The sequence below is a fragment of the Hakea prostrata genome, chromosome 7 (genome assembly GCF_041222555.1).
Source record: "Hakea prostrata isolate BN-2017 chromosome 7, UWA_Hpros_2, whole genome shotgun sequence".
NCBI lineage: Eukaryota > Viridiplantae > Streptophyta > Magnoliopsida > Proteales > Proteaceae > Hakea > Hakea prostrata.
The window spans coordinates 50,706,352-50,733,921 of NC_142606.1; the positions used below are offsets into that span (position 1 = coordinate 50,706,352).

The following is a 27,570-nucleotide window of genomic DNA, read 5'->3' on the forward strand; positions in this document are numbered from 1 at the left end:
ATATTTTCTACATCATTCGGATAATCCTGGTGCTATACTCATAATGCAGCTCTTACACGGCGACAATTATCCCACTTGGAGTGGTGCGATTGCAAATGGCTATTGAGGTCAAACATAAGCTTGCCTTTATCGATGGCTCCTTGCCTAAACCTGTCGCTGATTCTTTGGAGCTTCAAGTATGGACACGCTGTAATAGCATAATGCTCTCTTGGTTGCTAAATGCTCTCTCACCTGATATTGCTAATAGCATTCTCTACACCTCTAATGCCCACGAGGTTTGGGATGATCTTCATGATCATTTTTTCTCAAAAAAATGCTCCTCAAATTTTTGAGATTCGGTGTAGCATTTCTAATCATTGTCAAAGAACATCTTCTTTGGTATCTTATTATATTATTCTCAAGGGTTTTCGGGACGAAGTCAACTCATACAACTCGTTGCCACCCTCTACTTTTGGTCTCTTGTCAAAACACATTGATCTTCAACAACAAGATCTCTTATATGAATTTTTAATGGGCCTCAATGATTGTTATTCTTCTATTCGGAGTCAACTCCTTTTAATGCAACCCTTGCCTTACATCAATCGTGCCTATTCTCTTCTATTGCAAGAGGAGCGTCATTGCTCCCTCCATGAGTTACCGAATCCGTCATTACATCAATCTGCCCTTCCGGCCACTGCTCCTCGTACACGTTCTGAAAATGGTAAGAAGCCTATGTATCACTGTGATTTTTGTGGCATGGATGACCATGCAGATTCTCGTTATAATAAGAGCAACAATACACACATTAAATCAACATCACCTAGACTATTTGCTCGATCCTTTGCAGCCACCAACCCAGGAACAAATGTTGCCCCCTCCTTTACTTTAGCTCAGTATCATCAATTATTGGCATTGATCAAATCGGGTAATCCCACTCCTTTAGCAAATGCTGCAGGTAATTCCCCTTTCCCATGGGTTATTGATTCTAGGGAAAACTTTCATATGGCGTCTAAGTTACATTTTTTTGATACTGATACATTGATTCCTTATACATCTCCGATTACATTACCTAATGGTAAAACAAACTCTGTCCCATTTAGGGACTTGCACCCCCCACCTCTTATATGTCACACCCACCCGCCGGTCTTGGTTACTAGCTCGACAACCCGTGGGAGTGATCCATCATAGGATCCATGGTTTTAGTCTATCAATAATGATAAATGCAAGTAAAGACAATCATGAGTAAGAATAAGTTCAATAATTAAATAAAATGATTACAGGAGTCCAAATACTCCAATAAAATAATCAAGGAAATAATAAATAATCAAAATGAATATGAGTTCAGCGGAAGCAATTCAAAAATAATCAAATGATTTTCTTTCCGGTTTCTTTTTCAAAAGCTAAACACTTAGACTCAAGTTTATCAAGGTGAGGGGTTCTCCAATTCTTCTCCAGACGATGACCAAACAGCCTGACAACTTGTCTTTTACGCCCATCAATGGATGCTATAAGCGCACTCCATGCACTCGCAGGAGCTCCCGCACAGGCTATCTCCATTTCCTATTACCGATGCCACATCTTCTTCATACGAGAAGGTTCCTTCATAGGAAACCAATCCATCTTCCGGCGTATATCCTCCATCTGTACAAGGTAATAAAACATAGACAAATAAATGAATGAGTTATTTTGAACTCAGTAAGAACAACAACAATTCCCATCCATATGTCAAACCAATCAGAAATGCATATATGATATATGTATGAGTACAAAGTATGAATACCGCTAAGATCTAACTATGCAAGTCTTTACAGTTGACATGTTTTAAGATATAATACCAGCCCTCCTTTGGGGAGGTCTAGTCACTCTGATCTAGCAAGGATTGTTACCTCTATAGGGATCCTGGGTAAAATGGAAAGTCCACACCTAGCTCTTAAACCATGGCTGGGGTTAAGTCAACACTCTCTCACAACGACCATTGGCATGAGTACTGGCGCATGTCGGGTTTTCTAATCCAATGCAAGTCATAATGGTAACATACTACATGAAGTCCAGATACATCCCCTATGGCACCAACCAACTCGGTTCAGTATCCTTCACAACCTAGGAATGAGAACCCTCATGGATTGGTTACCGCTATTGGACTCCATTCCATAACCCTATGGTCATCCACAGGGCGGAATGCTCTCATGACTCCTCACGACACCCGATCCATTCCTTGGACGTCCATGAGCCCAACCCTAACATATGCAACCCTACCATTGTATGACCAACAGTGGACCGTCATCACATCACTGCCATCACGGGTCATCCGGCTTCAATTCCCCTACCGAAAGGGTAGTAGCATGTGAGGTACCTAGCCATGCAACTCTAGACTCTACCTAGGTATGTCATCCAATAGTTATGACAGTGCTTGAGACATTAATGAGCATGTGTCCCATACCACAACCCTCTGATATCTCAAGCCAAGATATCCCAATGGAATACTCCTTTCATCAGAACCACAAACCATCAACCATCAGCATATCACATTCATAATTGACAAAGTATATATAAAGACAGTACAAACAACAAGCATATAATAAGATCAACATGCTAAACAAGGTTACAGCAGCATATGAAATGAAAGAACAGTAATAACAGACACTGGACTAGCATGTTCAAGTCAATACATAAAGATAGGTTGTATGTCCTTACCGGTAAATAAGTAGAATTCCTCTGAATTGCAAACCAGAAACAATTATAACACTTTTATTTGAAACAGAGAACACCTATATTCAGGGTTACAATAAGGTATAAGTCAAATGAATCAAATTAGTCAAAATCCAAAAGTCATTTGGTTACTGGAAACTAGCCGGTCGCTTGGGCCGGTCGCTTAGGCTGAGCGATCGCTACTAGTGACCGCCTCAAAAACAGAGAGTTTCAATCCGAAACTTAGGCTTCTGATCATCCGATTTCAATCCGAATCTTGGATGATCATAGTCTGAATTTCAAATCTATCACTCCCATAACCAAGGGTGATACTAAACCTAACAATTGACACCAAATTGGTTACTCAGAATCTTCCTCTTGATTAGATTAGCCCTTTTCAAGAAAGCAGGGTTTTGTTTTCGGATCTAATCTCACCAAGATCATTAAAAATGTAGGTACTGTAATAGAAGGATCATGAACAACCAAAGAGGAATACTAATCTACTTTTATCATAGCTAAAGGTAGAGTATGAGTGAACATGGAATCACTTACCTCAACCAGATCAGCTATAAAGGACAGTAGAACCTTCTGGAACACTAATAGCACTTCAGATCACCTTCCAGCACGTCTCCACTGCCGTCTAACCTACAAAAACAGCAATCCCGAATATAATATTCGTAAAATAAACGAGGGTTTCTATTTATAGAAGTCTGAGGGAAAAATAAGGCAAAACCCCGCAACCAGGACCAGGCGGTCGCTTGGGGTGGTCGCTTGGGCTAATCAACTGCCACTAGCAACCGCCCCCAAGTATATTGCTATACAAGGGTGCTTTGCTCAGGGGGTTGATGTCTAAGTACAACCTAACCTTAATGAACATATGGGAGAGGTCTTACCTTCAATCTGGACATCTCCAAACATCACTTGCCTTCCAGAAGTCCAAATACCAAGCAAGGCAGGCTCTTCATCAAGAGAATCCAGATCCATGAGTTTAGGGTATGGATCATGGACTTCTATTCGGACACTCCACAAATTTACCAGGTTAGACCTTCAAGGTTCTCGGACTGCAATACGGATCCCGGGTTAGAAATACGAGGGTTGTTACATCACATCTCTCTTATAATGTCTTATATGTTCTTTCATTCTATTTTAATCTATTATTTATTAGTCAAATCACTAAAGCTCTCAATTGTTTAGTAACATTTTTTCTTCATCATTGTATCTTTCAGGACTTTCCAATGAAGAAGATGATTGGATTGGGTAAAGACCATAATGGCTTATATTATTTGAAGTTCCTTCCCTCCGTTATTGCGGCCTCATCCACTCATTCCCACTCTTTTGCTGTGTGGCATTGGCACTTAGGCCACCCATCTCGCAACAATACTAATTCTTTATCACATTTTAATTCTTGCATTTCAATTTCTAATAAATGTGTTTGCACTATTTGCCCTTTGCCAAAACAAATCCGGTTACCTTTCCCATCTAGCTCCATATCCACTTCATTGTGATATTTGGGGTTCTTATTATATTCCTTCTATATTTGGTGCTAAATATATTTTGACTATTATGGATGACTACTCTAGCTATACTTGGGTTTTTCTAGTGAACTTCAAATCTGACGCTTGGTCTTATTTGCTAATTTATTTGCAATGGTCAAAACTCAATTCAATTGTCAAATAAATAAAAATTCACATTGATAATGCTCGTGAATTTTTTAATCATCCCATCACCTTTTTTTTTTCCACCCAACCATGGAGTTATTCATGAACATAGTTGTGTTAACACCCCAAAACAAAATGGGGTTGTTGAACACAAACACCGGCACCTACTCAATGTTGGTCGGGTCCTTTTATTTCAAGCCAATCTTCAACAAGATTTTTGGGGTGATTGCATTCTTACTACCACACACATTATTAATAGGTTGCCTATCAAACTATTAAAAGAGAAAACTCATTTGAACTTCGTTTTAATAAAACCCCCACATATGTTCATCTTCGTACTGTTGGTTGTTTGTGCTATGGACACAACCATTCCACCATCAAAGACAAATTTGACCCCCGTGCTTCTCCAGGAATTTTCGTTGGTACCCTTTTGCTCAAAAAGGTTATAAATTTTTTGATCTCACTTCTCACAAGGTTTACACTAGTAGGGACGTTGTTTTCATTAAACATATTTTTCCTTACCACCTAAAGACTTCCACTTCATTTATTAACCATACCCTTCCTATTCCAGTTCCTAATTCTGAATCCTCCTCCATCCCAACAAACGCAGTTTTCCCATCTCCACCACTGGACCGGCCAACCCCACCATGCAATCCTTCCCCACCTCCAGTTGTGTTGTTTCCACGTCGCTCCAGCCGGTCGCATCATCCCCCTCGACATTTGAAGGACTACATATGCTAGGCTATTTACGCCACATCATCTTCTTCGGATGCCAATAAACTCCTTCCTCTTGATTCTTCTATATCTTATAAAAATGTCTCACCTTCTCATCTTAAGTTTATCAGGTCTCTTTCCTCTTCTGAAGAACCCACTAGCTTTGCCAAAGTGATGTTGTCACCTGACTGGAAAGATGCCATGCAGTCAGAGATTGAGGCTCTTGAAACCAATAACACTTGGTCACTTGTTCCTTTACCGCCTCAAAAGAAAGCCATTGGTTGTAAATGGGTCTACAAAATTAAACAACAATCTATTGGTTCTATTGAATGGTACAAAGTAGGTTTGGTGGCTGAAGGGTATACCCAAAGTGAAGGTGTTGATTTTCATGAGATTTATGCTCTTGTGATCAAACTAGTTACTGTATGCGTCTTGCTTGCTCTTGCCTCAATTTAAAATTGGTCATTTCACCAACTTGACATCAATAACGCCTTCTTACATGGCAATCTTGACGAAGAAGTATATATGACTCTACCTCCAAATTATCATCGTAAGGGGGAGAATGTTGTTTGCCGCCTCCACAAATCTCTCTATGGTTTAAAGCAAGCTTCTCGTAATTGGTTTGCCAAATTTTCTACTGCTTTAATGAGTGTGGGCTTCATTCAGTCGACTGCAAATTATTCCCTTTCTTCTAAGGGCCGCGGGGATTCAACCATCTTTGTATTAGTGTATGTGGATGACATCCTTATTGCTGGTTCTAACACTTTAGTGATTTCCACCTTAAAGGGTTTCCTTCACCAACAATTTCATATCAAGGATCTTGGGCCCATGAAATATTTTGTTGGTCTTGAACTGTCTCGCTCACAAAAGGGTATTCTCCTCAATCAACGAAAATACACTTTGGATATATTATCTGATGTCGGCCTCACCGGTGCTCGTCTAACTTCATTTTCAATGGAATAAAGTCTCAAGCTTACAGACTTCGATGGTGATATCCTTCCTGAACCTGCATCTTATCGTCGTTTGATTGGACGACTGATTTATCTCATCATCACTCGTCCCGATATTGTGCAAATTGTCAACATTCTCAGCTAGTTTATGCACCAACCTCACAAACCACATATGGACGTTGCAACTTGCCTTCTCCGATACCTTCATAGCTCACCTGGCTAGGATATTTTATGTCTAGTTAATAGCACCTTATCACTTTGTGCTTTTTGCGACTCTGATTGGGCCATTTGTCCCATGACTCATCGCTCCACCACCGGTTACTGTGTTTTTTCAGTTCTATCCCTATCTCTTGGAAGACCAAGAAACAACATACAATTTCTCGATCCTCTGCTGATGCGGAATATCGAGCCATGACAATGGTCACTTGCGAGCTAATTTGGTTAACTTTGCTCCTTCAAGATTTTGGTGTTCATTTGAAGTAGTCATTCCTTCTTTTTTTGTGACAATCAAGCAGCCATCCACATTGCCACCAATCCTATGTTTCACGAGCGCACCAAACATATTGAAATTGATTGTTATGTCATCCGTGATAAGATATGCTTTGGCCTCATCCACACCATCCTCACTTCTAGTTCTACCCAAATTGTTGACATTTTAACTAAATTCCTTGGCAAAGATTCTTTTATATTTCTCAAGGACAAGTTGGGAGTTCTTAATATTTACTCACCAACTTGAGGGGGAGTATTAGACATAATATGACTGTTGGAGATCTTTGGAGATTATGGTGGATTGAATTTCAAGTTGGCAGTGACTTTTGCAAACTATATATGCTAGGATTGAAATTCAAATCCTCATCCCATGCATGTTTTCTCTTTATGTATCATCCCATATAATTTCTTTCCTTATGTATAGCATGCCACATTTATTTTACTCTTTACTTGATTGTATTATATGTACACATGAAGATGTAATACAAAATCACTTCTGCACAAAATCCTCTTAACACCTTTCCCATCTTTTTCTTCTTTAGATTTTTTTAGGGTTCAATATTCTTGGCAACTTAGTGGATGTATTGTATGTATGGACATTTTTTCACATTTCAAGGGTTTCTATCAAGTTTTAGTCAAGAGCTCAATTGTGTAAATTTGAAATTGGAGAAACCTTTGAATGTAGCCAAAAAAAAAAAAAAAAAATTATATATACAAGTATACCTCAAGTTTTTTATTGAAATCGTTGGGTTGAAATATGTTTATCTTGTGCTAATCTTTGGGATTGAAGTATGTATATCTCATGCTAATCTAACGGACAATCATTGGTGATTTAAAAAACAAAGGATTAAAAACGTATAAAGGTATTTGGTCATGAAAAAAACTAATATGTTCTTAATTGAGATTTTTTGAAAACCACAATGGAGGCAAACCCAAAATTTTATTTTTTACAGACTAAAAGTAACTTGGATCAAACTTTAGGGGTCGTGAAAATTACCCGAAAATTAATTAGAATAGCTTTACTTAAATTTCCAATGTATTTAATACTTTATTAATTTTTTGGGTTCATAAAGTTTTATATTTAATTTTAATTTAGTTTCTTGAGAATTATATTAATTATAAAATAAATTTTCATAACTAGTGCTCTCTCTTTCCTTCTCTAAATAGCAAGACATGACCAACGGGGGTTGGTCCAAATGGTAAGCAGCTTGGTTCGCTTAAGCAAGGTTCCGGTATCGAATCCTTGTGGATGCAAAAAATCCCCGCTGGGAGACTCACCCACCACAACCAGGTGTGCGACGCGGGTCGAACCACCGGTTTATAAAACTGGGGTTGACAAACCAAATAAAAAATAAAAAAATAGCAAGACATGTATCTCCACGTGCTGGTTCCAACTAGTCTTTGTATAATTTATTTTTTGCCAAAAAATTAATAGTTTGTTTACCAGTTAGTTAAATTTGGTGATGACTATATAGAAGTTGACAACATTTGATGTTTTTTACTTTGGGTTTCAAGAAGCCATGTCATTCCTTATATAATTTTGATGGTAACAAACAGGTAATCACCAACACTTATAATCAAGTGCTACATGGTCAAAGAAAGTTGGAAAATTATCAGGACCATATCCCTTGGATTACCTTCTGTTAGAGTATCAATTGCACATGGACTTCTTACCAAACGAATGAATAATTTGAATTCGAATTCATCAAGAAAACTCAAGACAAGAAAAGTGTAAGGATCATAATTGTTTAGACCTCAGCAACTGAATCAGTAATTCGAATTCTAATTCATCAAGAGTCTGACATCAAGAAAATTCAACATAGGAAAAAGATAAGGATAAGAATGTTTCGAACTTCAAATTCAAGAGAGTTGTGTACCAACTATATCTTGTTGTGATAAGGATTGAGTAAATTCAAATGTAAGACAAATCCTAGATCTAGAGGCTGATAAGTTTATGACTCTCTGTAAAACTTCTATAAGAGGTATACCACCTCCATCAATGAACAACTGAGAGAATCCATTCAACAGTAGACGTAGCTTGCATATTGCGTCCAGACCACTCTAAATCTGTGTTGTCTTCCTCATCTTTTTCTCTTCTATCTTCTTATCAAATCCAAAACTTAACATGTCATTAGAGGCCTAGATTTCGGCCCCCACCTACTCCTTCCTTAACCTCAATACCTTCATCTATATCAAGCTTAAAGAGACTAATGTCTTGATGTGGAAATCCAACTTGTGCCTCTCCTGAAGAGCCAAGGTTTATATGGCTATTTTGATGGATCTAAACCATATCTAGATTCGATAGTCCTAGCTACATCCAACAACACTAACGAATCTCAATAATACATTCCCAGTCCTGTATATGTCGAATGGGAGAAACAAGATCAGCTTCTCATGTGCTGGATCATAGCTTCCCTTACTAAGCCAGTTCATGCTCAAGTCGTCGAATGCAACACTACTCGAGAAGTTTGGGAGCAACTATGTCGTCTTTACTTGACAGCATCTACAACCAGCCTCATGCAACTCAGTTTGCAGCTCTAGAATATCAAAAGAGGAGCTACAATTCATGAATATCTACTGAAAAATTATGGTAAAGCAGATCAATTAGTAGCAATTCGTAGAAGGGTAAGTGATGAAGATATTTGCCTACATGCACTTAATGGAATCGATCCTTATTGTGAAATCCAGCCCTAAACCTAGCTTAGACACCCTATTTGTTTTGGATGGAGAAGAACTTGTCTGATGTTTGACCTTGAAGTTGGACCTTGAATATAGTGTTGATATGTTAGAAGATCCTAGAAAGTCAGGTCGGACCTGTAGATCCGAAGACCCGAAGTGAAGGAATAAGGCTTGTGGGCCATCTCAGTTGAAGACATGGTGTTTGAACCCAAACCCATAGAAAATTGATGATGGAATTCCCTATTTGAAAACCTTGTTTGATTTGGAGATGAAATGCACCTTGATGAAGAGAAGATTGGTTGATGACCTTAGAGCTTGGTTAGACATGATTTGAAAGCATTTCTCCATGCTAGGTAAGTTATAGTTTATGTGTTTAAAATTTCATTTGATTCCGATAAGAGAAAGGCCCTCAAATCCCTGACTTAGGCTTTGTTGACTGCCTCGGTCGACTGGGTCTGTCTACCCAGCCATCAACCCAAGGATACTGAATTCGGGCAGAATATTCTAAATAGGGTTATATTGCTATATATACCATAGGACTTCGTATTTTTAGTATCTCTAACCTCCAGAACACCTAGAGAACGAAAGGAACTCCTCTCCAAGCCTCCAAGAGTGTTGAAGAAGATCAAACCTTGCAACATTCAAGTTCTCTCTCTTTTTCTTCAATTAAAGGTTAGTAATCTCACTTGTATTGCATTGATCTATTCTTACTATGATCATCCTATTTTCTAAACTGAGATTATGAAGAAGATGTTGCATTCATGCAATCATATCTTCTACAATCTCCATTCATTCTCTTATGCTATGATCTTCATATTCATTCTTAACCATGATTCTTATGTTTTCTACATGCATCTATGATCATATTCTTATTATGATTTCTCTAGCATTATAGATGCATCTCCATGATCATTCATACTCTTGATTTACTGTATTAGTCTACTAGAATGAGATCTCATCATCTCTAGTCTTTCTCTTTCATTCATAGCATGTTTTCTACCAAATTAGAAAGTATGATTCCAAATTAGGAATTCGTTTTGATCAGTGTTTGATGTCTAAACTATGCTAAATAGTCTTATATTACTATCTTAGAGATTCCATCCAAGTTTCGTAGCATTCCGGATCATGTAGAATAGGTTTTGGACCAAAAATCTGATTTTGGATTCGTACTGTTCACTGGGCAGACTGTGAAACCCAGCCCTAACCTTGACCCGGAAAAACCCTGTTGTTTGTAGGACCGACAACTCGAAGTAAAGCAAGAAGTCAGCTTTGGGCCATCCCAGTGGAGGACTTGGTGTCTGGCTTTGAATCCATGAGTGTTGATGACAATGTGCTATTTATGGAAACTGAATCTTGATGAAGATCGGATTAGTTGATGGACTTGGAGTGTTCTCTATCATGGTTTGAAGGCATTTCTACCTATTAGGTAAGTCACTTGGTATGTGTGCAAAACCCCTTTATGTTTGGATTTGTTTTGAGCCTTCAATTCCCTGTTTTGAACTTGCTGAACTAATTGGTCGACTCATTGGTCGACTGGACCAGTCGACCAATCCACTCGATCAATGGGTTCTGTCTTTGGTAATTAGGTCTTGCTTGCTCTATTTAAGTCCAATCTCAAGTCTACTTCGTATTTTCTGCCTCCAAACTCTTTGGAACGAACCAAAGACCTCTGCAAGTCATCTCCCTTGCACTCTTGGTGTTTATCTTGACGGATCTTTGTCAAAACTTGTGTTCTTATACAAAAAGGTATGTTTACACTCTCTTCTTCTTCTTCATCCTTGTTTTCTTTCCTTTTTGAGTTGAGACAGATGAGGAGATGTTGCATTCTCTGTTGCAAACATCTCTGAACTTATCTCTCATGATCTTCCTAAGGATTAATGGCTAAAGCAATGTCCGTAATGATGATCATTGCAAGCTTTTGAAGGAATCATGACCTAAATCATGATCTTGTCTTCGTTTGTCTTTGATTTAAATTCTGATCTTCTTAGATCTATTTTACTGACCATATTAGTAGTCAATCGATGTGTTTTCCTTACATGATCCATGATCTATCAATCTCTAGTTGTTTCTCCTCTATCATACCATGCTTTCTTCAAGTATCATGACTGATACATCTATGGTAAGTTTTGTTTCCTTATTTAGATTCAGGTTCTTAGATCTATTTCTTGAAGACCTATGTATGCCTTCTATGATATCTTTATCAAAATCAATGATTCATTCTCCTATTGTTCGTGTCTATGATTTGTATTTTTAATTCTTCAAGAACCATGATTAATCTAATTATGGTAACTTTTATTTCCTAATTTGTAACTCTAAAACTTGATTCGATTGATGTTTTGAAGTCCTCTTTATGTTAGGATACTACCAATGTAGTTTACCCCTTGTTTAGTACCCTTTTGAACCACCAAATTCGGTTCTTTATTCTTAAAACTCTGATTTTGTAGGCCACTGTCTTTGTTGGTCGACTGATTGGTCGACTGGGACAGTAGACCAATCCAATCGAATGAGTACAACAATTCCAGATTTGGTCTGTTTTGGATGTTTTGATATCTTTTCTTTTAGGGATCTTTCCTAATATGTTGTATACACTTGTCTAGGACCTTCTTCTCAAGTTTGTCAAGGTCTTACTTGAATTCTTAAGATTCCTTTGCAAGTTATAAAAGGTAAGGATGGTTACTTCCTTAACAACATAAATTGTATATCTTAGTTTCTATATTTGAATCTTGTTAGTTTATTTCCTTAATTAGATTCTTACAATGTTATACTACTGTTGTACTGTCTTGATATCAGTAGCATTACTTGTTTATATTAAATAGACTGATGTATGATTTACTTACCAGTTTTATACAAGTTGAATGTTATTGTTGATTTCTTTCCATATATGAAGTTACCATAGATGTGAGGTTATGGATTGATGCTTGTGTATGCTTAAGTATGGTTTGGAAAGGGGAGGTGTCCTCTTGACACTTCTGTCCTAGGACTACTACGGGAATATTATAGGATGTTTCCAGAGATGCCCTTTGGACACCTTCCTAAACTGTTGGATGATATATTTAGGACTGTCTAGTAGTGTTTGGCTAGGATGTCCCGTTATGTCAGACCCTAATCGGAGGGGTATTGAGACCGAACGACCCGTGGTAGCAATGGGGATTCATGGACGCTCAAGACCGGTAACCAACCCGTGAGAGGACAGGAATCACATTGTGGGGACCATTTATCGGTAGGGTTGCATATGGTTAGACTTGGGCTCACGGGCGCTTAAGACCGGTAACCAACCCGTGAGAGGACGTGAGAGCTTCCTGTTTACCATATGTGGATAACCAATAGGGTTGATGAGTTCGTAGTCAGGAACTATGAGGACTCTAGTGTGAAGGGTACCGGAAAGGATCGCCAGGGGCGAGGAATGGATGTATCTGGATCTGACTTGATATAACTAAGTAGAAGACTTGCATTTGGCTAGGCTTTACCCTGATATACGCCAGTACTTAGACCAATGGTGATGTGAGAGAGCGGTGACCTATACCCCCAGCCATGGAATGTCCCAAGGGATGCCGGACCCACTACCAAAAGGCGTTGTGTGATGAGACCTTCCCAAAGAAGTATGGTGCTATGACTTAAAGCATGTCTGCCAATAGAGACCAGCATACATAGAGTTAGATTCATACATTCATTGTTTGTCTCATACCATATTGCATTTATGTTTGCTTTGAAATCCTGCCATTTATGTTATTACGGTTTAACTGCCTTACTGAGTTTCTTTGAAACTCATTCCTTTTGTACAATGTTTTGTTAGATTATTCTACAGGGTTCGAGTATCATGACTGTTCGTATGAAGAAGCACAAGGAGAAGAGGCATATCTCCAGGAAAGTGATTGCGGTTATGACAATTACACTGAAGATTCCGCGGGTGGTTATGCTCCGTACGATGCTTAGTCTGACCATAGAATGGAAGCACCCTTGTGCCATTTATGAGATTTATACTTATAGAGACGTTGTCTATAAGATTGAGAACAATTTAGTTACCTATTGTACCTGCTATTGAGATTAGATTTTATCTTGTTCCTTTTCTTTTAGAACTACTTTTCCGCTGGTTGTATAGTGGGATTCCGCCTCACTTTACTTATTGATTTAGACATTCTGATTATCTTTCGTACTCTGATCATATACATGGTGTATTCTTTCCTTATTTGGATCTTTGGTTTATCTGTTGCACATCGATTATTATTGTTCATGATTATGTTATTGTTTATGTGGGAGGTTGATTACTCGATACCTGATCTTCGGGGCTGTGGATCATACTCTCGGGTATGCCAGTTAGGGTACCGGCTGAGAGGATGTGACACAGACTGCCTGGGTTGATTGGACCAATAAAAGCAGCCAATCTACCTGCAGTGACAACAACTCCGTTTTTTATCCGTTTCGACTCCAATCTTTTGGAATTGCTTCCTATGACCCATACATGTTTTGTCAAGCTTGTTTAGGTGATTTTGGATCTATTCTCTGATATCTTACTTGAAGACTATAAGTTCGGATTACAAGGTGAGTATTCAAACTCAGAATATGCCTATTTACATGTCTTTATGTATTATGACATGAATGCATGATTTAACTACTGTTGTTTAGTTTCTTTTACATCATGATACTTTTGCAACTACAGTAGCTTGTCCACATTGTAAATTTCATATTAGAATTGATTATTGATTATGAGAATGTGTTATGGACTATGATGTGAATATGGATGTGAATATGACTTGTATGGAATCATGATGTGATGTGGATGCCTAGGTCGTAGTTGTGGAATGGGGAATGCCCTATTGGCGTTTCTGTCTTCGGACATCAGTGGAAGTGGTATGGGACACTTTCCTATGGTGCGCCTTAACTCTTTCCCTGACTACTTGTTGACATACCTAGGATTGGTCTAATAGTGTTTGGCTAGGAATACCCCTGTTATATCAGACCCGATTCGGAAGGGTATTGAGACCGAACGACCCGTGGCAGCAATGGGGATTCATGGGCGTTCAAGACCGGTAACCAACCTGTGAGGGGACATGAATCACATTGTGGGAGCCATTTATTGGTAGGGTTGCAAATAGTAGACTTGGGCTCATGGACATTTAAGATTGGTAACCAATCCGTGAGAGGACATGAGAGCTTTTAGTTTATTATTTGTGGATGACCAATAGGGTCGATGTGTTCGTAGTCCGTGACTATGCTAACTCTAGTGGAAAGAATACCGGAAAGAATCGCCTGGGGCGAGGAATGGACTTATCTGGACCTGAGTTGATATAACTAAGTAGAAGACTCGCATTTGGCTAGGCTTTGCCCTGACATGTGCCAATACTTAGACCAAACGGTTATGTGAGAGAGTGTTGACCTAAACCCTAGCCAAGGTTGTCCGTAAGGTTTTCCGACCCATTACCAACCGATGATGTGTGATTTGAGACCTTCCCAAAGAAGTATGGTGCTATGACTTAAGCATGTCTGCCAATAGAGACTAGCATACATATATAGAGTTAGAAGCATACTTACATATATTGTTTCATATCATTGCATATATAGTTGTTTGTGTTTGCATGTGAAGATACTTATTGTGTTTGGATTACTTGCTAAGTTCTTTTGAGCTTATCCTTTGGGGGACTTGTTTTTAGATGACATTGCAGGACTAAAAGAGAACTCGTGCCCTAGCACAAAGGACCTTTCCATATATGGTACAGCTCCGGATGTCCTTGGACAAGGTAATGAATAGTGAGGCAGCCAACACTTGGATTTGAACTGCGTTGATGGCTCCTATTGACGGCAGCCGGCATCTTCTTATTCGCCGATGGGATCGTGCGCTAGATGCTGATCTGAAGCTTTAAGAGCATAACCCAAAGGTGAAGAAGATGAAGACTGAAGAAGAAGAAGAGCCGACTGAAGATGTTGATTAGACTTCTCTTGTTTCTTCTATACTTTTATTTTACTTGCATTAGCTTAAGGCTTGCTTTAGATTTTGATATACCTTCCGCATATGTTTGTGGAGTATATTTCTGCTATACTCTACAGTTGTCTTTTGATTTGGTATCTTTTTTATTTCGCACTATGATATTGTTTTGTGATCTTTCTGAGATCCTTTCTTGACTTTTATTAATAGATTACTTGAATATAATGATTTGTTCTTGCTTTTGATTATGTTATTGTGCTAAATGGATATGATCGTTCCTAAACTTGATCTTCGGGGCGGTGGATCACACACTTGGGTATTCCAGATAGGGTACCGGCTGGGTGGATGTGACATTTATTATAAGTCTTTTCTTACCTCTATCCCTACATGAAGCAATCTGGTAAAGTACACCAAATTCCTCGTTATGTTACTTAAGAAATTCACAAGAAACATGCTTCAACTATTGAATCTTTTACTCCTATTGCAAATGTTGTCATGTCAAATAATTACAATTCTAATGGCAACTGTTATATCAGAAATCAATATGCACAACGAGGCCGTACTAGAAATCGTGATCATTACAATCCAAATTGGCCTAACCATGCTTCCCATAATGGTAATGGTATTGGAAATCTTAATAACTCTACTCTAGAGTGTCAGATATGTAATCGTAAGGGACGCAAGGCTTTTAATTGTTGCTAGATATGTAACCATGTTTTTTTAGATTGGATCTAATGCTTTCCCTTTCATAATTTTTTCAGAATATCATGTTTCTTCTATTGGAGATAACAATTGGTACCCAAATTCAGGAGCCAACAACCATATGATGGCTAATTATTAGCGTCTCCACACTCCTCAACCATATTAGGAGTAGACTGATAATGGATCAGCCCTATCCATCAGTCACACTAATAATGTTCCCTTACACTGCTCTTCCAATTGATTAATGCTTAAAGATGTTCTACATGTGCCTAGTCTCATTAAGAATTTGTTATCAGTTTCTCAATTTATACGTGATCATAATGCCTTATTTGAATTTCATCTTGATGTATTTTTTTATGTAAAGATCGAACAATGGCAACATGCCTTTTTATAGGAAACAAATAAGAATGGATTATATCAATTGAATTTGAACAAAGGAAAAGTAGCAAATTCTTCTTCTCAAGCTTTGATTGGAGAAAGAACCTCTCTTACCTAGTGGCACAGATTGGGTCATCCTACATTTTGTGCTGTTAAAATTTTAGTCCTTGCATTTAGTTTCATTTGAAAAAGATCTTTTTATTTTCATAGCATGTCAATGATGGAAGAGCCATCAACTACTCTTTAGATCTTCATTTTTAGTTTCACAAGGACCTTTGGACTTGCTTTACTCTAATGTTTGCGGACCATCATTTATTATTGTTTTTGAAGGATTTAAATATTATGTGATATTTGTTGATATTTCAATTTTTTTTGGATTTATGTTTTTACTCTTAAAGCTGTAATACTTGGTACTCTTCAGAAATTAAAAATTTTAGTAGAAAATCTTGTTTGATCGACTCGAACAATTTCACAATGATTGGGGTGGAGAAAACAGGTTAGTTTCGAAATTTTTATCTGACTTGGAATTGTTCATTGTAGATCATGTTCTCATAACCATGAACAAAATAGGGCAGCTGAAAGAAGTCATAGACAAATGGTCTATCCCTACTTGCTCATTTTAGTTTACCTAAAAAATATTGGCATTATGCATTTGAGACTACAATTTTTCTGACCAATCAACTACCAACAGAAGTCATTGGAAACTTATCTACATTATTTAAGGGCCTGTTTGGTTACATGAGTCTGGAAATTTCAAATATCTAGAGATTTCAAATCTATAAATTTCAAATCTATAGAATTATAATTTATAAAATTAGATGTTTGGTTGTGGAATGAAATCTGTGGATTCATCTTAAAAAAACTATTTGATCGACGTGATTTTTGTGAATGTGCAAATGTATAGCTTTTTTGAAATCTCTGGATTTCACCCCTTACCCATAAATCTATAGATTCACATTTTTAGTGTAAAAAGGTGAATCTCTAGATTTCATGAATCTAGAGATTTTTACAACCAAATGGGTATAATTCTCAGATTCATGAATCTAGAGATTTGAAATCTCTGGATTCATGTAACCAAACAGGCCCTAAATTGTTTGGAAAATAGCCTGAGTATGATTTGTTGCATGTTTTTGGATGTGCAGTCTTGGATATGTGGCAAGTGCACTACTTTTTAGGGATGCTTGTAACTCGATTATTTGATGGCCTCCATCTCAATCAAGTCAGATATATTAGGGACCTCATTGCAAAGGCCAAAATGGGTGTTCGCAAATCGGTTCTTACTCCAATCTCCACCACAACAAATCTCAGAAAATATGGAGGAGAACCAATGATAGGTCCAAACCATACCAAAGCAGTATTAGAGCCTTGCAATATGCAATTTTAACCTGACATGATATTTAGTATGCAATAAATAAAGTCTGTATGTTCATGCATAGTCCCACAAAGATCACTGAGCTGTTGCCAAACGAATTCTTCGCTATCTCCAAGGCACAATAACTCATGGGCTTGTTAAATGCAAACACTCTACACTCACCCTCTTTGCATATTCTAATGCAGAATGGGCTGGGTGTTCATATGTTAGGAAATCTACAGGAGGATATGCAATTTTTATGGGCCCAAATTTGGTCTCTTGGAATTCAAAGAAACAGGCAACGGTGACCTGATCCAGCACATAATCCAAATATAGAGCTCTAGTTAATGCAGTACAGAGTTGTCCTAGATTCAATCCCTTCTTCAAGAACTAGATGTGTTTTTCCACAAGCTCCAATGCGACAATGTCGGTGCAACATATCTTGTCACACCCCGCCGGCCGGCCTCGGTTACCCTCCAGACAACCCGTGGGTGCGATCCGTCACAGGATCCATGGTTTTAGTCTATCAATAATAATAAATACAAATACATGTAATCAAGAGCAAGAATAGAACAATAATTAATAAAAAGGTTACAGGAGTCCAAATACTCCAATAAATATCCAACAAATAGCCAAAGGAAAGAATCAAGAATCAAATGTAATATCAAGTTCAGCGGAAGCAAAATAAATAAACTAAATAATCTTCTCTTTGGTATACTTAAATTCACACTTCCAACATGTTTAATATACTTAACTCAACTTCACAGGCGATTGAAAATCCAAACAAAGCTTCAAAAATCAAATTTTCTCAAAAATTGCCAAAACAACAAAATTTGCCTTGCTCGAAAAACAGTTGTAAAGGGCCCACTTTCTCTAATCCAAACTCATCTTTATCTTTACCAACTTCGAGTTTGGCTCTGGGAAAAAGGGTTCTAGGGCTTCCTAAGGCTTCCAAGACTCTCAATAGGCTTCAACAACATCACACAACTTCCTTTGATCATCAAACACAAGGTAGTCTTCATTCTCACTTCTCTTTCTTTTCAATTTCCATTTACCTACTACATGATTTTCTTCAAAAATGAGAAATGCTTGCTGTTCTTGATTAGAAGTATGATTAGGGATGTTTAGAAACATGCTCCAACAAATTTCCAAACAAAATCATGCTCCCATCAACAAGATCTCCCACACTTCGCATCAATTTCACTATTCACCTTAATAAAAATCCAACTTTGCAAACACTTGTCTCATTCTCAAATCAAATGGAATTTTGACACCAAACCACTTCCTACATGACTGATTTACTATGAGGAAAGTGCCTCCACACTTTGTTCGGCCAAATTTCAACTTTTGAAAAATCACAAACCCTAGCCCAAAAGAGGGTTTCTTCTTCCAAAGTTGCTGAATTTTCACGTCCACACTGCGATTTTGATGGATTTTCTTCAAACAAACCATCCCAGCATGTTTATCCAAGTCTTGTTCACATGCTAGTATGTTCGAATCCCAATTTCGCCAAAATTGAAAAAAAAAATTCAAAAATTACCAAAATGCCCTTCTTCACCAAATATTGCATTGCTTAACTTCCTTTGCTCATGCAATGCAAAACTCAACTTATCTCTTTAGATTTCCAACAAACCACCATGAGGAAAACGCTAGGGGCTAGGAGAGGTAGGCAAAGTGCTAATGCTGTGTCACAAGCAGAGATTATACAAGGATAAGGAGACAACAGTCCAAACTCCATATGAGGTTCAGGATCAAGATGAAGATGATGATGAAGAGGATCAAGAAGTTCAGGAAGATGAGGAGGAAACTATTCCAGCTCGACAGTTTGAGGTTGGAGGTCTTTCGCATTCAACTTCCAAGGCACTGGGTGTGGTTTCTCAGTTGTTAGCGAAAACTTTCCCACAAGAGAGAATAGAGACACTCATATAAACTAAAGGAGATCAATTGACACGACTGGAGGAGGAGTCTCGAACTATGAAAGATCAGCTCGATTCTAAGAAACGATTACCTAGACAGACAGTTCTAGGAATTCCTTTTATGTCATCACAGATGCATTCACTTTCAGACTTGTAAACCAAAGTGATTAGTGAAGTTAAATTTGTATCACTTGTGTTATTGTATATTATACTTTTCTTTTGTTGCATTAATAATTGTTCAATGTTTAGTTATGACTCATAACTCATAACGACCACTCGCAACCATTACTCCCAATGACAACATAAAACAACTCTCGACTCAGACTCAGACTCGTACGACAACACGACTCAAACTCATATGACGACTTACTCCGAACAACATCTCACAACAAAAACTTACTTACAAAGACAACTCATGACTCGACACATATACACAATAACTAAACTGACAACTTAACTTTAACCCATGACTACAACCCAAGTACAAGTCATAAATTTTAATTATTGTGCATTATTCAAACTTGGTGTATTATGCTTTATTTATTCAAGTTTCTAGTCCAAGGTTCTCTATTATTCACCTCTAAGAGAAATTGAGTCACTTCTGGATCTATGACTCAGATTGCTCCTCTAATACTTGTATTAACTATTATTGACTTCGTAAAACTAGGGCTCTGATACCGCTTTGTCACACCCCACCGGCCAGCCTCGGTTACTCGTCCGACAACCCGTGGGTGCAATCCGTCACGGGATCCATGGTTTTAGTCTATCAATAATAATAAATACAAATACATGTAATCAAGAGCAAGAATAGAGCAATAATTAATAAAAAGGTTACAGGAGTCCAAATACTTCAATAAATATCCAAGAAATAACCAAAGGAAAGAATCAAGAATCAAATATAATATTGAGTTCAGCAGAAGCAAAATAAATAAACTAAATAATCTTCTCTTTGGTTTTCTTTTCTAAATCTAAAAACTAGTTTTCTAAATTAGCAAGTAAAGATGTCCTCCAATCTTTCTCCACACGATCAACAAAATCCTGGGAATCTGCCTCCGTCGGCCATCAATGGGTGCTAAAGGTGCACACAAGCATCGAACTCAGTAAGGAACATACAATTCTCATATATATATATATATATATATATATATATATATATATATATATATATATATATATATATATATATCAATACAATCCACGAATGCACATATGAAATGATATGGATGGTATGCAGAAATATGAATGCTACTAAGATCTAACTATGCAAGTCTCTAATAGCTGACATGCTTTAAGATATACACCAGCCCTCCTCTGGGTAGGTCTAGTCTCTCTGATCCGGAAAGGACTGGTTACCTCTGTAGGGATCCTGGGTAAAGGGGTAAGTCCACACCTGGATCTCAAACCATGGCTGGGGATAAGTCAACACTCTCTCACCACGACCATTGGTAATGAGTACTGCGCACGTCAGGGTTTCTAATCCAATGCAAGTCATAATGGTAACATACTATATGGAGTCCAGATACTTCCCCTATGGCACCAACCAACTCGGTTCAGTATCCTTCGCAACCTAGGAGTGAGAACCCTCACGGACTGGCTACCACTGTTGGACTCCACTCCTTAACCCTATTGTTGGGGTGGATGCTCTCATGACTCCTCACGACACCCGGTCCGTTCCTTGGACGTCCATGAGCCCAACCCTAACATATGCAACCCTACCATTGCATGACCAACAATGGACCACTGAGTCTCCGCACGAACTGGTTACCGCTATAGGATAAAACAGAGTCACGTCACCATTGTCACGGGTCACCTGACTTCAATTCCCCTGCCGAAAGGGTAATAGCATGTGGGGTACCTAGCCATGCGATTCTAGACTCTCCTAAGTATGTCATCCAATAATCATGATAGTGCTAAAGGCATCAGTGAGCATGCGTCCCATACCACAACTCTCTGATATCTCTAGTCAAGATATCCTAATGGAATACCCCTTCCATCACAACTACACTACACCACTCTTTATCATACCATGAACAGTTGTGCAATATCATAAAAGATGAAGTACATCAAGGAACACCACAAACAACAATTATACAATAAGATTCACATGCTTTATACAATTACAGCAAGATACATGATCAAAGAATAGTAAATAGAACAGCTGAATCATCATGTATATGTAATTGCATATAAATAAGAATGCATGTCCTTACCTGTAATTTAGTAGAAGTCCTCTAACTTGCAATCCAAAAACTATTATAAGACTTTTATTTGAAATAGAGAACACCTAGGCATAGGGTTACAAGAGTGTATAAGAGTCAAGAGTCAAAACAATTTAAAAATCAAACCTACACAGTTACTGGAAACCAGCCGGTTGCTTGTGGCGGTTGCTTAGGTTAAGCGACCTCCACAAGCGACGGCCCCCTGTTTCAGCAGTTTTCAACTCTGAAAATCAGACTTTTTATCATCCGATTTCAATCCGTTTTGGGATGATCTTAGTCTGGATTTCAAGCTTAATAGGTCTAGAACAAAGGGGTAACAAGAAACCCTAAAATTAACAAAGATTTATTACCCAAATCATTCCCCTTGATGAGATCCATCCATTAAACAAATGCGGGGATTCGTTTCTGGATAGAATTTCATCAAGAACATTGAAAAGGGAGATACAACGAATCAATTGGGTAACCACTAACAAAATGGGGATGGGTTCATATCAATTAGAGGTTAAAAAGAAGAGAATCGATGATGGAGATTCATTACCTTAACCAGAATCACCAAGAATAGAAGAGAAGAGATTCTAGATCATTAACAGCACTTCGCCCACCTTCTAGCACATTTCCACTACCGCCTAATCGCCCAAAATAGCAATCCCGAACATAAAAATGCGTTAATAGGGCGAGGGATGCTATTTATAACGAATAGGGGGCAAAATAGGGCATTTTCCCGCAAGCAGAACCGGGTGGTCGCTTGGTTTAATCAACCGCCACTAGCAACCGCCCCCAAGTATATTGCTATAAAGGGTGCTTTGCTCAGGGGGTTGAAACCCAAACACAACCTAGTCCTAAACAACACATGGGGGATGCCTTACCTTCATTCCGGACATCTCCAAACACCACATGCCTTCTACCGGAGATCCAACTTCCCAGTAAGGCAGATTCTTCAACAAGAGAATCCAGATCCATGGGTTCTGGATATGGATCATGGACTCCTATCTGGACACTCCACAAAATTAATCCAACTAGACCTTCGAGTTCTACGACCTACAATACGGATTCCAGGTTAGAAAAACGGGGGTTGTTACATATCTCATTGCAAATCCAGTGTTTCATGCCTGAACAGAACACGTGGAAATTGATTTCCATTTTGTGTGTGACAAAGTTGCCAACAAGAAGCTTGAAGTTCAGTTTCTCTCCACTGAGGACCAATTGGCTGACATTTTTAGAAAGCTTTTATCGTACCATCATTTCAATACTCTTCTATGCAACCTCAATGTGTGCTCAGTCCCACTGAGTTTGCCGAGGGATGTTAGAATACTAGTAATAATTGAATTTAAGCTTCAAATTCATCAGAGTTTGACATCAAGAAAATTCAACATGGGAAAAGGATAAGGATAAGAGTTGTTTCGAATTTCAAATTCTAGAGAGTTGTGTACCAACTGTATTTTATTGTGACAATGATTTAGTAAATTCAAATGTAAAACAAATCCTAGATCTAGAGGCTAATACGTCAAGGACTCTCAGTAAAACTTCTATAAGAGGTATACCACCTCCATCAATAAACAACTCAAAGAATCCATTAAACAATCGACGTAGGTTGCACACTGCATCTGATCAACTCCAAATTTGTGTTGTCTTCCTCATCTTCTTCTCTTCTATCTTCTTCTCAAACCCAAAACTTAACACCTACTAATATTAATATCACCGTAGAACAAATCAAAATATCCGGCAGGCCAACCTATCAGTAAGTTATTTTTGAAGGAAATAGATATATCACTCCAGTAATGTGAAGTGTCTATTATGGACTTTTGTACACACCTACGTAGATATCCTTTGTGCTAGCTATAGTGTGGTAGGGGTGTAAATGGACCGGATTCTGATGGATAGTGGTAATACCATATCCGCATCCTATTATATTCGAACAGATTCGGATAATATCCTGTCGATTTTTGGACAGATTCAATCGGATTTGAATGATAATCGGATTTTTGGACGGATTCAATCGGATTCCTCTAAATAGGCATGAATACAAATTGAATACAAGTTTTTTACTACTTGTTTACATCTCTACTATTTTATTTGTGAGGATTAGGTTTGAAATCTAAGAATATAACAACTTTGGTAGCTATTTTAATAGAAAATCTAGAAAAATAATCACATATCACAGGTTAAAAATTTATAAAAATAAAAAATAAATCTAAATAAATAACTTAATCGGATAATTTTATCGGACGGATAATAATCAGTAAGAAAGAGGTACACCATATCCGCATTCTATTAGTAATCAGACGGATTCAGATACCCCTAAATGGATGCGGATGCGAATTTGGAAGTGGATTTTGGTTATCCATTTACACCCCTATAGTCTGGTGACATATGTCAAATATAAATCAAATGGTGATAAAAATGGGTTAATATTGTAATATACCCAATGTGTTTAAAAGAATGTTTTAAAATTTACAAAAATCACCATAGTAACTATCAAATTCGCAAAGTAAAACCAAAACCTAGCAACAAACGATATTTTGTGATTCAAAAACCCTAGCCAACTGCCATCATCTCCGGCAACCCAATCCACCTTATACTTCCAAGTTGCAGCGGTTATATCTTCAACCTTGCATGCTTCAACTACTCTGTGTTTAGTTTGACGATTGGTTATCCCTGAATTCACAATTTGCAAAGTAAATTTAAGTTCCTATACATTTCGTTATCAAGTCATCCTATTTATAAAATTCAGGAGGGATTATTAAAAAAATCAATGTGTGGACAAAATGTTCATGGACAATTTCAAAGTTGAATATAGAATTGGCAAACAGATTGATTGAATGGTTATGCATTGTTTTTTCCACAAAATCTTTAGCACTTCTTTTCGAATGAGGCTGTTGACCTTCAAATTGTTGGGTCCGGCCCATGGCCCATGATCCATGTGGGGCCCATGTGTTTAAGTGTCAAAGCAATAGGGTTTTTGAATTCAGTTGCTGCAGCCGCATAACACAGGAGAGAGAAAGGAAAAATCAAGAAATAGAGTGAGAGAGAGCTGAAGCAGGAGAAGAAAAGAAAGAGGGATATTTTTCTGGTTTCTTCGGCAAATCTGACAGTGATACATTGCCAGAGTGAAGTGAGATTTGAAGGGAATGGTCATGGCACCTAGCTCTTCATATCCAACGGTCATAATATCATTCTACCACAGTTCTCGGGAAGCTTCTCTGGTGACTTCTCTCCATTCTCACTGATTTTCATTTCTTTGATGATGTGGTTGTGACTTTGTGTTCCTCTAGTGTTACCTAGAGATGAAATATTGATTGTATGCCCATTATTAGTGATAGTGAAAGTTTGGGTGGACTTCGATATCGATCACGTGGTTTTTTCCTTGTGGGTTTTTCCATGTTAAAAATTCCTGTGTCTGTGGTGGTTTGTGTGTTGAATGTTTGATCCATTACAGCTGTATTTGTTTCTTTGATTTACACTAGCATATTGTTTAGCCCCATCAAAGTGGTATCAGGATTTGGTCAATAGTTGTGTAATTAAAATGGAAAGTACCTCAAGCACTATTATTAATCTTAATGGATCAAATTGGTTGATTTGGAAACCTATGATGGAAGATCTCTTATTTTGTAGAGATTTATATGAACCTGTTGAAGGTGATATTAATTGGCCATTAGAGATGTCTGAAACTGAGTGGACCAAATTAAATAAAAAACTATTGGCACGATCCGACAATGGTTGGACATTAGTGTTTTTCATTATGTTGCAAATGAGACATCGGCGGAAGAACTTTGGAAAAAGTTAGCGAGAGTCTATGAAAGGAAAACAGCTGGGAATAAAGCTTTTCTGATAAGAAAACTTGTTACATGAAGTTGAAGGAAAATATTTCAGTTACTGAACACTTGAATGCATATCAAAGCATGGTGAATCAGTTGAACTCAATGAGGTTGAAGCTTGAAGATGAGCTGTAAGCTTTATTATTATTGAGTTCCTTACCAGATTCTTGGGAGACTTTGGTTGTATCAGTTAGCAATTCTGCTCTAGGGGGTAAACTATCATTGAGCATGGTTACCAGTGCATTATTGAATGAAGAGACAAGAAGGAAGTCCATGGGTTCAAATGATGCACAAGCAGTTGTTATAGAGAACAGGGGGAGGAGCAAAGACAAGTTCAACAAATGTCGTGATAAAGCCAAGAGTCGTGGTAAATTAAAAGATAGATCAAAATCTAGAGAAAAATTCAAGTGTTTCCATTGTGGCAACGATGGGCATATGAAAAGAAATTGCAGAATTTGGAAAAGAGAGCAAAGTGAAGAGAGCAGTTAGAAGAAAGATGATGATAATAACACCGCCTCTATAGCATCTGATGATGCTCTAGTTCTTCTTCCTTTTGGTGAGGATCAATGTTTGCATGTGTCTGATCACCAAGGTGAGTGGATTATTGATACAGGAGCTTCTTATCATGCTACTCCTATTAGGGAGTCCTTCACTAAATACAAAGCAGGAGACTTTGGAACTGTGAAGATGGGGAGCACTAGTGCTTACAATATTGTGGGTATTGGTGGTGTTTGTATAGTGACAACATGGGCTATACACTTACTTTGGAAAATGTACGGCATGTTCGTGATTTGAGTCTCAATTTGATCTCAGGGATTGCCTTGGATAGAAAAGGATTTGAGAGTACCTTCAGTAATAAAAAATGAAAGCTCACCAAGGGGTCATTGGTGGTTGCTAGAGATGTCTGTTGCTCTTTGTAGAAGACAAGAGTGAGAATATGTGAAGGTGGATTGAATGCAGCATATGATGATTCTTTACTTGATCTATGGCATAGGAGACTTGGTCACATGAGTGACAAGGGGCTGTAGGTTCTGGTAAAGAAGTCATTGATTCCTCTTGCCTAAGGTATGTTTTTAAATCCTTGATTGTTTATTTGGTAAACAACATAGAGTTTCATTTCAAAAGTATCATGGTAGGAAGTCAAATTTATTAGAATTGGTACATTCTGATATTTGTGGTCCATTTGAGGTTCCATTATTAGGAGGTAATAGATATTTTATTACTTTCATTGATGATGCATCACGAAAGGTGTGGTTGTTTTTGTTGAAATCCAAAGACCAGGCACTCCATTATTTTCAGCAGTTTCGTGTCATAGCCGAAAGAGAAACAGAAAAATCTTTGAAGTGTCTCCGTACTGACAATGGAGGAAAGTACACATCAAAAGAGTTCAAGAGCTATTGTTCTAAGTATGGCATTAGACATGAGAAAACAGTTCCTGGAACCCTTCAACACAATGGGGTAGCAAAGAGATACAATCGGATCATTGTTGAGAAAGTGAGATGCATGTTGAAGATGACTATGTGGCCAAAACCATTTTGGGAAGAAGCAACCAACACTGCTTGTTATCTGATGAACATGTTTCTATCATCTCCTTTAGAGTCTGATATTCCAGAAAGGGAATGGAGAGGGAAGGATGCCTCCTACTCTCATCTGAAGGTGTTTGGTTGCAAGGTATTTGCACATATACTAAAGGAGCAAAGATCAAAGCTTGATGACAAGGTGGTTCCTTGCATATTCTTGGGATATCGAAATGAAGAATTTGGGTATAGATTATGGGATCCAGAAAAGAAGAAGACTTTCATAAGTAGAGATGTAATATTTCGTGAAGCTGAAAATATTACACAATTTGAGAAGTCTGAGAAGCCTACTCATGTTGAGAATGTTATGTTTGATCCCACATCTGTTCTAGGAGAAGAACCTACTCATGAAGAATAGGTTGACCTTAATGATCCAGAGATTGTGACAGATGATTCTATGGATCATGAGGATATTGAGCAGGGGGAGCAATCCCCACAAGAAGAGGTTGTAGAATCTCAAGTGAGACAGTCCACAAGAGAGCGTAGACCAACATAAAAGTATCCCAGTTCTGAGTATATTCTTCTTACGATGAGG

General features: G+C 37.9%; 1 protein-coding gene across 1 annotated transcript; it reads left to right on the top strand.

Moving 5' to 3' along the window:
* Positions 1-95: 95 nt before the first annotated feature.
* LOC149011325 (uncharacterized) lies at positions 96-27,393 on the top strand. The gene is made up of 8 exons (XM_089162623.1): positions 96-275; positions 403-934; positions 3,894-3,924; positions 5,171-5,462; positions 25,495-25,589; positions 25,698-25,825; positions 26,072-26,176; positions 26,660-27,393. The coding sequence occupies exons 1-8, from the start codon at positions 96-98 to the stop codon at positions 27,391-27,393; spliced, it is 2,097 nt and encodes a 698-aa protein (XP_089018749.1).
* The last annotated feature ends 177 nt before the right edge of the window (positions 27,394-27,570 follow it).